This window comes from Lepus europaeus, chromosome 10 (genome assembly GCF_033115175.1).
Source record: "Lepus europaeus isolate LE1 chromosome 10, mLepTim1.pri, whole genome shotgun sequence".
Lineage (NCBI taxonomy): Eukaryota > Metazoa > Chordata > Mammalia > Lagomorpha > Leporidae > Lepus > Lepus europaeus.
In genome coordinates this window covers 19,305,351-19,318,081 of record NC_084836.1, presented here as the reverse complement: position 1 = coordinate 19,318,081, position 12,731 = coordinate 19,305,351, and the positions used below count along the sequence as shown (strand labels likewise).

Sequence of the window (12,731 nt, the reverse complement as noted above, 5' to 3'; positions counted from 1 at the left end):
AAGGACTCCATCCAGGTCTCCCACGTGGGTGGCAAGAACTTGGGCTATCATCTGCCGCCTCCCAGGTACATTAGCAGGGAGCTGGATTGTAAGCACAGAGTAGCCAGGTCATGAATCAGAACTCGGATATGGGGTGCAGGTGTCTAAGCGGTAGCTTGACCTGCTACACAACAATACCTGCCCCACTCCACACCAGTTTTGCTCTCACTTGGGAGGAACTACTACAAAAACATATTCATGTTTGCAGAGTCCACTGGCTTGAGAAGAGTCTGAAGACCATGTTTTCTCAAACAACCTTTCCCATGTCCTTCCTCTGTATGGCATTTCCTGATTCATACCCAGCCTCACCCCACATCCCTGCATAACTGAGCCCCAGAAGCTCTTTTCTCTAATCTATTCCTCAGGCTGAGTTGCTGGGGCTGTTTCTTCATTCACCTCCCCTACAGACTTAAAGCCTACAGGGTAGAAACCTTCTTCTGTTTGCATTTGTACAGCTCAATAGAGGACCCTCAGCTAAGCTGGAGGTGACCTGGATTTTACTTTCTGTTTATAAATGGGAGGATCAGGATTCATTTGCCTCTGCATAGTGTTTCCATAAAAGTGAGGCTTTTCATCTGGAAAGGAGTGGTGTGTGACCTTGGGCAAGTTACTTGACCTCGTATCGTATCCCCTACCAAGTAATGGCAACAGAGTTGTCGTGGTGAAAGGCATCACAAGTTGAATTTGGCAAATAAGGCAACTGAGATTTCAGTATCTGTAAAGTCTGCGTTCCTGATTGTATTTCATGATTTTTTAAATTGAGAAGGGGCAAATATATGAGAAGAAATATAATATGTAAAGAGGTTTGCCTCAAAGTATGAACATAGATGATTCAAAGGTCAATAATCATACATTCTTTAGATTTTACTGCATTCATTTTCCAAAAATCTTTACTTTTTTCAACATTAAAAATAAGTGAGGGTTGGGGACGGCGCTGTGGCGCAGTGGGTTAATGCCCTGACTTGAAGCTCTGGCATCCCATATGGGCGCCGGTTCAAGTCCCGGCTATTCCACTTCCAATCCAGCTCTCTGCTATGGCCTGGGAAAGCAGTACAGAATGGCCCAAGTCCTTGGGCCCCTGCACCCTCGTGGGAGACCTGGAAAAAGCTCCTGTCTCCTGGCTTCGGATCAGCACAGTTCCGGCCATTGTGGCCCACTGGGGAGTAAACCATCAGATGGAAGACCTCTCTCTCTCTCTTGCCTCTCCTCTCTCTGTATAACTCTGACTTCCAAATAAATTAAATTAAAAAAAAAATTTTTTTTAAATAAATGAGGGCCGGAGCTGTGGCATAGCAGGTGGAGCCACCGCCTGCAGTGCCAGCCGGCATCCCATGTGGGTACCAGTTCAAGACCCTGCCTTTAAACAGTGCTTTAAACAACAAAAGAAAGCACAAACAAGGAAAATGACAACAAAGAACTAAGTTCTGATTGCACCCTCACACATCTCTGAGAGGTGAGAAACATGTTCGTTTGCCAGGATTAAGCTTCTTTGGCACAAGTGTGCTCAGTCTAGGGAAGCCTTTACTTTACTAAGTCACAGTTTTTTCAAGGAGTTTTCCTAGTTCCTCTAAATTTGAAATTATGGACATAAAATTGTTATATCTTGTTTATCATTTTTTAAAATCAGCTTAGTTGAAGCATGATTTTCACAAGCATAGTTCACCAATTTTAAGCATTCAATAAGCATTGACAACTGTATACAGTTACATAACCACCATCACCATCATGATATAGAATATTTCCCTGGCCCCACCCCCCAAATTCTTTGTGCCTTTTATAGCCAATCCCTCTGCCTCTGACTCACCCACCCTACCACTGTCGATTGCTGTCTGATGTGATAGTGTTGCCTATTCCAGAATTTTGTATAAATTGACTCATAGTGTACAGTCTTTTGTCTGGGTTTTTTTTACTTAGCTTAATGCTTTTGAGATCCATCACGTTGAATGGATATGTGTTAAAAAAGCTTGTTCCCTTTTTTTGCTGAGTAAACATTGTATGGAAATACCACCATCTGTTTATTCAGTTACCAGCTAATGGAAATCTGAGTTGTTTCCTGTTTGGGATTATTATGAATAAAGCTGTTATGACCATTTTCCCACAAGTCTTTGTGTGGGCTTATATTTTATTTCTTATGGGTAAATACCTAAGAATGGAATGGTTGGAGGGTCATACGGTAGGTAAATATGTAACTTGATAAGAAATAAACAAGCTGTCTTCCAAATGACTATATTATTTTGCATTTCTACCAGCAACTTTTGGGACCTCCAATTGCCTCACATCCTTGCTGACACTTGGTAATTGTCAGTCTTTTTAATTATAGCCATTCCAGTGTGTGTGTGTGTAGATATAGTTCACTGTAGTTTTTTTGTTTGTTTGTTTGTTTGTTTTTGTTTTTTTGTTTTTAGAGCATTTATTTATTTGAAACAGAATGAGAGAGACAGATCTTCCATCTGCTGGTTCACACCCCAAACGGCACAATGCCCAGGGCTAGTCCAGGCCAAAGCCAAGGGCCCAAAACTCCATCTAGTATTCCTGTGAGGAAAACAGGGTCCCAAGCTTTAGGGCCATCTTCCTCTGCCTTCCTAGGCTCATTAGCAGGAAGCTAGATCAGAGGCAGAGCAGCCAGGACCGAACTAGTGCTCCAATATGGGATACTGGAGTCTTGAGCTATGACTTAACATGCTGCATCACAATGCCAATCCCTCGTTGTAATTGTTTTTTTGTGTTTTTTTTTTTCCAAGAAACCTTTTATTTAAGAAATATAAACTTCATGAATTTCATAAATATAACTTTAGAAACTTTAGTGATTCTTCCCACTGTACCCTTCCTCCCACCCACATTCCCACTCTTCTTTCTCTCTCTCCTATTCCCATTCTTACTTCTTACTAAGATCTATTTTCAAATAACTTTATACACATAAGATTAACTCTATACCAACTAAAGAGTTCAAAATATAGTATGAAAAAAAAAAAAACTGTTCCTCAACAGTAAAGACAAGGGTTGTTCAAAGTCATTGCATCTCAAAGTGTCAATTTCACTTACATAGATTACCTTTTAGGTGCTGTATTAGTTACCAGAGATCAGGGAGAACATATGGTATTTGTCCTTTTGGGACTGGCCTATTTCGCTAAGTATAATGTTTTCCAGTTGCATCCATTTTGTTGCAAATGACAGGATTTCATTTTTTTAGACCACTGTGTAGTATTCCATAGGGTGCATGTCCTATAATTTCTTTATCCAGTCTTCAGCTGATGAACATGTACTTGTTTCTGTGCATTCCTCTGATGATAAATGGTGCCGACCATATTTTTTAAATAAAGATTTATTTATTTATAAATATAGGCATGAGCCAATGCCCATATGGGATACCGGCACAGCAGGCAGTGGCTTTACCAGCTACACCACAGTACCAGCCCCCAACCATATTAAAAAAAAAAATAAAGAATTATTGGACCACCATTGTAACGTAGCAGGTAAAGCCACTGCCTATAGTGCCACCATCCCATAGGGGTGCCACTTCAAGTCCCGGCTACTCCACTTCCAATCCAGCTCCCTACTGTGGCCTGGGGAAGCAGTGGAAGATGGCAGAAGTGCTTGGGCCCCTGAACCTGCGTGGGAGACCCAGAAGAAGCTCCAGGCTCCTGGCTTTGGATCAGCCCAGTTCTGACCTTTGTTGTCATTTGGGGAGTGAATCAGTGTATGGAAGACCTCTCTCTCTACCTCTCTCTCTGCCTCTGTAACTTTGCTTTTGAAATAAATAAATAAATATTTTTAAAAAGGAATTTTTTAAATCTATTTGAAAGGCAGAGTGACAGAGACACAGGGAGAGACAGAGAGAGAAAGAGATCTTCCATTTACTGGCTCTCTCCTCAAAAGGCCACATCTATCAGAACGCAGGTTGTGGTCCCAGCTGCTCCACTTCTGATCCAGGTCCTTGTTAATGCATCTTGAAAGACAGCAGAAGATGGCCCAAGTAGTTGGGTCCCTGCCACCCACCTGGATGACCCGGATGGAGTTCCAGCTCTTGTCTTCAGCCTGGCCCAGCCCTGACCATTGAGGTCATGTGGGATATGAACCAGTCCTGGCTGCTCCACTTCCGATCCAGCTCCCTGATGATGGCTTGGAAAAGCAGAGGAGGATGGTCCAAGTCTTGGAGCCCCTGAACCTATGTGGGACACCTGGAAGAAGCTCCTGACTCCTGGCTTCATCTTAGCCCAGCCCAGGTCGTTGCAACCATTAGGGAAGTGAACCATCAGATGGAAGATCTCTCTCTTTCTCTCCCTCTCTCATTGTAACTCTGACTTTAAAGTAAATAAATAAATCCTTTTAAAAAAAGAAATCTTGTAATCCTCAATGCCTAAAATATTTACTACTCGGCCCTTTTAATAAAACATTTGCTCATTCCTGCTATAGACCATGCACTCTACTCAACAAGTCAAAATTAATTGCAAAAATCTTAAAGGTCCCAGAGATATTAGATAGATAGATAGATAGATAGATAGATAGATATAGTTATAGCCGTTTGGGGTGAACTCTCTCTCTTTCACACTGTCTTTCAAATAAATAAATTCAGTCAAATTAAAAAGAAAAATACACATTATAAATAATTCTCGTGTTAAAGAAAAAATCATAGTAGAAAATTAATAACTAACTAGAAGTGAAAAATAATGGGGCCGGCACTGTGGCATAGTAGGCTAAGCCTCTGCCTGCAGCGCCAGCATCTCATATGAGTGCCAGTTGGAGTCCTGGCTGCTCCACTTCCAATCCAGCTCTCTGCTTATGGCCTGGGAAAGCAGTGGAAGATGGCCCAGGTGCTTGGGCCCCTGCATTTGTGTGGAAGACCCAGAAGAGGCTCTTGGCTCCTGGCTTCAGCTCAGCACTGGCCATTGCAGCAATTTGGGGAGTGAACCAGTAGGGTGGACGACTTTTCTCTCTGTCTCTCCTTTCTCTGTCTGTAACTCTACCTCTCAAATTGATAAATAAAATCTTTAAAAAAAAGAAAGAAATATCCTGCTTATAAAGAGAGAGCAATGATGCTTTTAACCTTACATGTTTGTATTAGTAAATAAATAAATGCTAAAAGTTAATGACATATGTTCCAAATAAGAAATTAGAAAAGGAATAAATTGCAAGAGAATTAAAGGAAGGAGATGATGAATGTAAGAATGAGTAGAAGAAAACAGTAGTATCAACAAAGTTGAGATTTCTTTAAATAGTCAACAAAACTGTTTTGCTCTATAAAACAGACAAGGAATGAATGGATACACTGAGTTATTTTTGGTTATTATATTTTTCAGTTCTAGTGCTTTCAGTTGGTTCTTTTTCACATCTGCCATATTCCCTACCCCTGCCATTAAGAAGAAAACTTCTAACTCTGATGAACTTTCCAATCTTGTATTTTACTTTCTTGAGAACTGTAATTATTTTTGAAGTCTGGCTGACAAACCCAATATCAGGAGCTCTCATGCGACTGTTTTCATCTATCATCTCTTGTTACTGCCAAGATTCTCCTTCAACTAATCTACCTTCCATACCTGCCTGCTTCTTTGTTTTTTATTTTGGTTGAGAAAGCTTTCAGGGGACAGGGACTCAGTGGCTTTTGGTGAGCAGTGGTTCCCTCTTCACCTTTGCAGGTTCCTGGACCAGGACAGCAGGAATCCCACAAACTCCATGCCCAGTCAGGCTTGATTGAACCAGGGCGTGCTGCCGGGGATATAGACCGTTAGGTTATTGCATTTGGGACTGTACAGTTGGACTTTGAAGTGCTCAGGGAAAATAGAATCAAAAGGTGAGAATGTTTTGATGCAAAAGGGTTTGAAATTCCTGCAATTTTTCCAAAGCACACATCTTAATTGAAATTTTGAAAGACCCCCTCTTGTCTGCTTATCCCTCTCAGGAAACTGGAGGTCTTCTTAGCCATCATCCACTGCAGATGGGCAGACATGGTGGTGACTGTGGAGAAACAGAGGAAGGTGTCACACTTCGAAGATGTCTCTCAGGTGAGGCCAGCACTGGGCCCTGGGGCCTCCCTGGGACAGCAGACGAAGAAAGTGACTGGGAGCCTGGCTGAGAGCAGAAAGCTAAAACATAGAAGTATGTCAGATGAGGCTGAGTGACGTAAAGCAATGGTGCCCAACCCCAGCTGATTGAGAAGAAATAGGGGAAAGGAGGAGAGTGCCAGACTCTGCAGAATTCAAGTGGTGGGGTTGGGGGGCTGCCAAGAACTCTGAGGCACAGAGAGAGACAGTAGGCAGAGGGCAGAGACTATGGACAGCAAGTGCAAGATGGTGGCCTTTGGGGGACCTGCCTGATTTTTTTAAAAAAATACTTTTAATTTTATTTACTTATTTGGAAGGTGAGTGACACTGAGAGAGAGAGAGAGAGAGAGAGAGAGAGAGAGAGAGAGATCCTCCATCCACTGGTTTGCTCCCCAAATGGCTGCAACAGCAGGGGGTGAACCAGGCTGAAGCCAGGATCCTAGAACCCCACTGGGGCCTTCCATATGGGTGGCAGGGATCTAAGCACTCAAGTCACCCTCCACTATTCTCCCAGGCACATTAGTAGAGAGCTTGATAGGAAGCAGAGCAGCCAGGAATTCAACCAGCACTAATATGGCATGTCAGTCTTACAGGTGCTGCCTTAACTCACTGTTATTTTTTAATGTCTAGTGGCCATTGTATTTCAAAATATTGCAGAAGTAATTTGAGATTGGCTTGTTATCTTTTTAAAAAATGTTTATTTATTTTTGTTAACCATATGGAGAGAAATATCTTCCCAATTGCCTGCAAGAGCTAGGGCTGGGCCACACAGAGGCCCAGAGCCCAAAACACTATCCAGATCTCTCATGTGAGGAGTGGCAGGGATCCAAGTACTTTAGCCATCGTCTGCTGCCTCCCAGGCACAATAGTAGAAAGATGGATCAGAAGCTGAGGAGCCAGACTTGAATAGGCACTCTGGTAGTGGATGTGGGCAAATGGAGGCTTGACCCACTGCACAACAATGCCTACATCAAGAATCTCTTACTCAATTTCAAGGATTGAAGTGACAGATACAAAACCAAGCTACCGTCTCTAGGAGGGCAGCCTTACTTCTAGTTCATCTTCACCCCTAGCAGATGTAGAGGCCCTCAGGCCATCAGTCCAACGCAAGAGGGGCAGTGAGATGCATCCTCTACCAGAGAAGGTCACACAGAGTGATTTTTTAAAAGTTACATGTAGCATATAAGGTGTCAAAGTGATACACATTGAAATGTTACTACTCTCTAGCAAATTAATGTATCTGTCATCTAACCTAGTTTCACCATTTTGTGCGTGTATGAGAAAAGCATCTCAAATCTCCTTTTAGCACATTCCCAGTATAAAATATAGTATTAAAATAATAGTTCTTAAACTGTACATTAGAGGTCTAGACTTATTCATCCTACATTCCTGTGGGCTCCACCCCTTTACCACCATTTTATTTTCTCTTTCTTCTTCTTTTTTTTTTGACAGTTCTCTTTCTTTTTTATTCCACATATCAGTGAGATCAGTCTGGCTTATTTCATTTAGCATAATATCCTTTAAGCTCATCCATATTATTGCCAATGACATGATCTCCTTTTTTTTTTTTTTTTTTTTTTTTTTTTACAGGCAGAGTGGATAGTGAGAGAGAGACAGAGAGAAAGGTCTTCCTTTTGCCATTGGTTCACCCTCCAATGGCTGCTGCAGCCGGCGCATCTCGCTGATCCAAAGCCAGGAGCCAGGTGCCTCTCCTGGTCTCCCATGTGGGTGCAGGGCCCAAGGACTTGGGCCATCCTCCACTGCCTTCCCGGGCCATAGCAGAGAGCTGGCCTGGAAGAGGGGCAACCGGGATAGAATCCAGCGCCCCAACTGGGACTAGAACCCGGTGTGCCGGTGCCGCAAGGCGGAGGATTAGCCTGTTAAGCCACGGCGCCGGCCAATGATCTCCTTTTTAAAACTGAAAAGTATTCCACTGGATACCACCATTTATCCATTCATCCATCATCAGACACTTAAGTTGCTTCTGTATCTTGGTTACTGCGAATAGTGCCACATTGAATATGGTGGTGTAGATAGCTCTTGAATGTACTGGATACCCAAAGTGAGACTGTGATCATATAGTAGTTTTATGCTTTTATTTTTTGAGAAACCTCCATACTGTTTATAGTGCTATACCAGTTTGCTTTCTCACCAAAGTGTACAAGAGTTCTTTTCTTCACAGCCAATTTACAGTGTCAGAAGATATGGAAAATAATGGGCATCCTGAGCAAGCTACTAATTTGATGTACTCTCAACCTGATATCCCTTAAATGTCAAGTGGATATTTAAAGCGTTGAAAGAGGTGGGCATTTGTCATAGTGGTTAAGTCACTGCTTGGGATACTCGCATCCCATATCAAAGTGCCTGCTTTGAATTCCAGCTCCTCTGTGTCCAACTCAGCTTCCTGCTAATGCATATGTGGGAGGCAGCAGATGATGGCTCAAGCCCTTAGGCCCTTGCCACCTACATGGGAGACCCAGATCAAGTTCTGAATTCCTGGCTTCACCCTGGTTCAGCCCTGTCTAATGTGGGCATTTGGAGAATGAACTAGCAAATGGAAGATCTCTCTCCATCTGTCTCTCTCCCCTCTTTCTTTCTCTCTGCCTTTCAAATAAGTTGAAAACAAAAAATAAAAAGGAAAGAAAGCATTTAGACGTGGGTTCTGGCTGCAGGAAGGGTGGGATAAAGCTCATCTTCATGAATGCCCCCCAAAAACCAATGTAATCCAACATTTAACTGGAACACTCTCTCCTTACTCAAACCTTAACCTCCAGCCCACAGCCTGCCATCTCTCTTGCTGTACCTGATACCTGGAGGTCGTTCCACAGATGCTTACAGGGTGCACTTCTTCAAATCTTGGCCCAAGTGCTTCCATCTTAATACAGCATGAGCTGATCATTCCATTTAAAAGAGAGACCAAGTTGATCTCACAGAAGCAGAGAATAGAACAGTAGTGACTAGAGTGTGAGAAGCTTGTGAAAGGCGAGGGAAGGGGAGAGATCATTAACAGATACAGGGGTGCCTTTGGATTGGAGCAATAACTTCTAATGGACCACCCTTATTCTAGCTCTGCACCTCACAGAGATTGGTCTCTGCAGAGTCCTGAAATATTCTAACATTCCTAGACTCCCACACCCTGCATTCATCTCCCCAACAGCAGTGACTTTGGACTCAGGTCAGCTCCTTCCCTGAGTCATTCTCCAAAGCCTTCCTTCTCTGATTCCTCAATTACCAGATCTTCTTTCTCGTTTAGTTCTTCTCTTGTTGGATGTTCTTTCAGGTGACTTTCTAGGTTGGTTGTATTCTCCTTGTTGCTTAATCTGATGGAGACAATCTTATTTTTCCTCTAAGTAAGAAACTTTCATTTTAGACTTCAATTTATGATGATCTGTTGAAATATGTGAGCATTCAGATATCACATTAGCATCCATTACCACAAGCGCTGGCAACTGAATCTCTTACTTTCTCCTTTCCTCAGAAGCTGTGGGAATTCATACCACGAATGCAAAGGAAATGACTGAGGTCTTTTGTTTCTTGTTAAAGTAAGGTGGAGCACAGAGGTCTTATAAAATATTTTTAAAAGCAGGTGTGTCTGGTTTTTTATATTTGCACAGTGACACATCAAAAAAAACATGAATCCAGAGAGTTATTAGGTTAACTGACAGCAAAGCTATTCCCATTTAAGTAGAGGACTTTATACAAGAAATAAAACTTGGCATTGATTGGAGGTTGGGATAAGGGAGCAGAATACGTTTTCTAAACTTTTGTACTGTATTTCTGTCATAAAGTGTCACAGATATTTAATCTAGTTTTAATAAATGCTTATTTATTCATTTATTTATTTTAGAGGAGAGAGCGAGAGCGAGAGAAATGAGATCTCCCATCCACTGGTTCATTCCCCAAATGCCTGCAATGACTGGGGCTGTGACAGACCGAAGCCAGGAACCAAGAGCTTCATCCCAGTCTCCCCTGTGGTTGGCAGGCACCCAACTACTTGGCTCATCATCTGCTGCCTCCCACGGTCAAGGACCTGGGAGGACCCTACTTGGGTCCCAAGTAGGGCCACTCATGTGAGAGACCCAGATGGAGTTCCTGGCTTCTGGCTGGCCTAGACCTGGCTATTGAGGGCATTTGGAGAGTATATCAGCACAATCTCTCTCTTCCAGTCACTCTGCCTCTCAAATAACTAAAATAAGGGAAAAAATGCCCCGTATCACTGAGTTTTACTCTAGTTTAGTCATTTTCACTGCTTTATATTATTCCATTATGTGGCCATACCACATACTGTTGTCAGTATGTGTGTATGTACATATCTGATGTATATGCTTGTGTGTGTACATACATCTAGACATACTTCAAAAAGTTCGGGAGAAAATGGAATTAAAGTTAAGTTTTGGTGCAGAAGATTTTGAAATCCATGTATAGTTTTTCCATGGCACACGTTAACTGTGAACTTTTTGAGGACCCCCTCTTGTAGTTTTCTCCATTAGAAACAGAGCTTCTAGAAGTATTTTCTTTATGTATATCCCTGTCCTCATGTCCAGGAGTTTCCAAGTGTACCTGAGAATGGATTTGTGGACTAGGCTTTACTAGAGATGATTTCCCTAAACGGTTGTCTCCATTATAGACTGCCAGTAATATGAAGATTTCCACACCACATCTTCAATTTAATTGGTGTTGTCAAACTTTTATTTTGTTACTCTCACCCACAGCGTTAAGAACAGACCAAAATCTCCTGTCACCGTTGGTGGATTTATTCCCAAACTGAAAGTCCCGTAGCATCTGACCATGAAGAATCTCCTTGTCCACATGGCAGCTCCTGATTACTCCTGCTCCATCAGGTGGGGCGCAGTGTGACTGTGACCATGGCAATAGCTGAGTCTGTCCCCATAGACTCCCATGGTTGATCTCATTAGCAATCGCCTTATTTGATGGACCACAGAATATAAACCAATGAATACTTCAAAATGACCTCATCCACTCTAGGCATTAGACTGATGCTAGGTGGATAATGTGATTTTCCCCCCTCCTTTACTTTAAATTCGATAAAAAAAAAAAACAATAACAGGAAGTTGGAATAATTGATGAGGAAAAACATTTGCAAGTATACTTTCTTGTATTTCTTTAGGAAATGTTTTTCTTAGTTAAACTAAATGTTGTCTCAGAGTTAAAACTGAGGAAATCCTTCCCTTGGCATATTAGCGTTCTAAAAAAATACAAATTTAAAAACCAGTGTTGGTATCCAGCAGTATTTCCAGAGACAATAACAAAAAGCTGAACTGAGAATGAGGAGATTCCAATTCTAAACCAAGCACTTTCACTATGTGACCTCTGACTTCTCTGGTCGTGTTTCCTCATCAGCAAAACCGGGACGATCCTTGGCCTTCCAGCCTCACAGGGCTATGTGAGAATTCAGTGATATACAGTGCACTCAGTTATTCATCTGACCTTCATTGAGATCCTGTTTTGGGTTAGTGTTTTGAAACCTGCTTTAGGAAAGCAAAAGACACTTAAAAACTGATCCTTTTCCTCTGGAGTTGTCAGAGTAATGGAGCAGAGACAGTGTTGAAATCATTAGAATCCTACAAAAGTGCAAAGTTATATAATTACAAGTGGTGGTAGTGGTGATTACTAGGAAGATTATGTGAAGTTATAAAAATGAAAACAATGAAAAATTAGTAAAACACCACTTGAGAACTCCTTGAAGAGGATCTTTGTAAAGTTTCATTTCTTTTCTTTCCTAAAAGCATATTTATTTATTTGAGAGGCAGAGAGACAGAAGGCTTCCTTCTGCTGACTCCTTCCCCAAATGTCCACAACAGGCCAAGAACTCAATCCACATCTCCCATGCCATGTGGGTAGCAGAGATCTAAACACGTTAGCTGTCACCTCCTGCCTCCTAGGATTTCCATAGCAGGAAGCTAGAATAGAAAGTAGTGCTGGGACTCTAGCTCAGGCACTGTGATATGGGATGTAGGCATCACAAGTGGTATCTCAAGTACAGTTCAGCACATGCTCACTCGGACTCACCCCTAATGGTAGAGATAGAAACATGCCATGGGACTCCAAATCCCATTAAGTTGGCAGGTATCAATGTCATCTTACAGTTAAAGGGATCAGTTTAAGTCCATAATTGGTCATAAAGATAGGATTAAGTGTCAAAGGGATCACATAAATAAGACCAGTCTCTGCTAATACTGATAGAATTAAAAAGGAGAGAATGATCCAACATGGGAAGCACAATACACAGCAGACTCATAGAATGGCAGATGTCCTAAACAGCACTCTGGCCTCAGAATCAGCCCTTAAGGCATTCGGATCTGGCTAAAAAGCCCATGAGAGTTTCTCAGGCATTTAAAAGACAAGACACTATGGCAAAAAATGACCTAAATGAAAGATCTTTGTGAGTGAGATCCCAGTGGATAGAATGGATCGTCAAAGAAGGAGGTACCTTTCTCTGAAGGGAGGAAGGAACTTCCACTTTACTATGGCCTTGTCTAAATGAGATCAGAGTTTGTGAACTCAAGAGGCTTCCATAGCCTTGGCAGCTCATGACAAGAGCCTTGGGTGATTACTGACATCATAAATAAGAGTGTCAATTGTTAAATCAACAACGGGAGTCACTGTGCACTTACTCCCCATGTAGGATCTCTG

General features: G+C 42.1%; 1 protein-coding gene across 10 annotated transcripts in view; it reads left to right on the top strand.

Annotated features, from left to right (window-relative positions):
* SPIC (Spi-C transcription factor) overlaps positions 1-12,731 on the top strand; it is a 75,434-nt gene that overhangs the window by 40,188 nt on the left and 22,515 nt on the right. For 4 of the 10 annotated variants that reach the window (XM_062203052.1, XM_062203049.1, XM_062203042.1 and 1 more), the window contains exons 3-5: positions 5,673-5,827; positions 5,936-6,038; positions 10,790-10,918. In XM_062203052.1, coding sequence (XP_062059036.1) covers positions 10,866-10,918 — 53 coding nt within the window. In that variant the 5' untranslated portion in view covers positions 5,673-5,827; positions 5,936-6,038; positions 10,790-10,865. Of the gene's footprint in view, positions 1-5,672; positions 5,828-5,906; positions 6,039-10,789; positions 10,919-12,731 lie in introns of all 10 variants that reach the window. The other 6 variants (XM_062203053.1, XM_062203054.1, XM_062203050.1 and 3 more) reach the window with 3 other exon arrangements.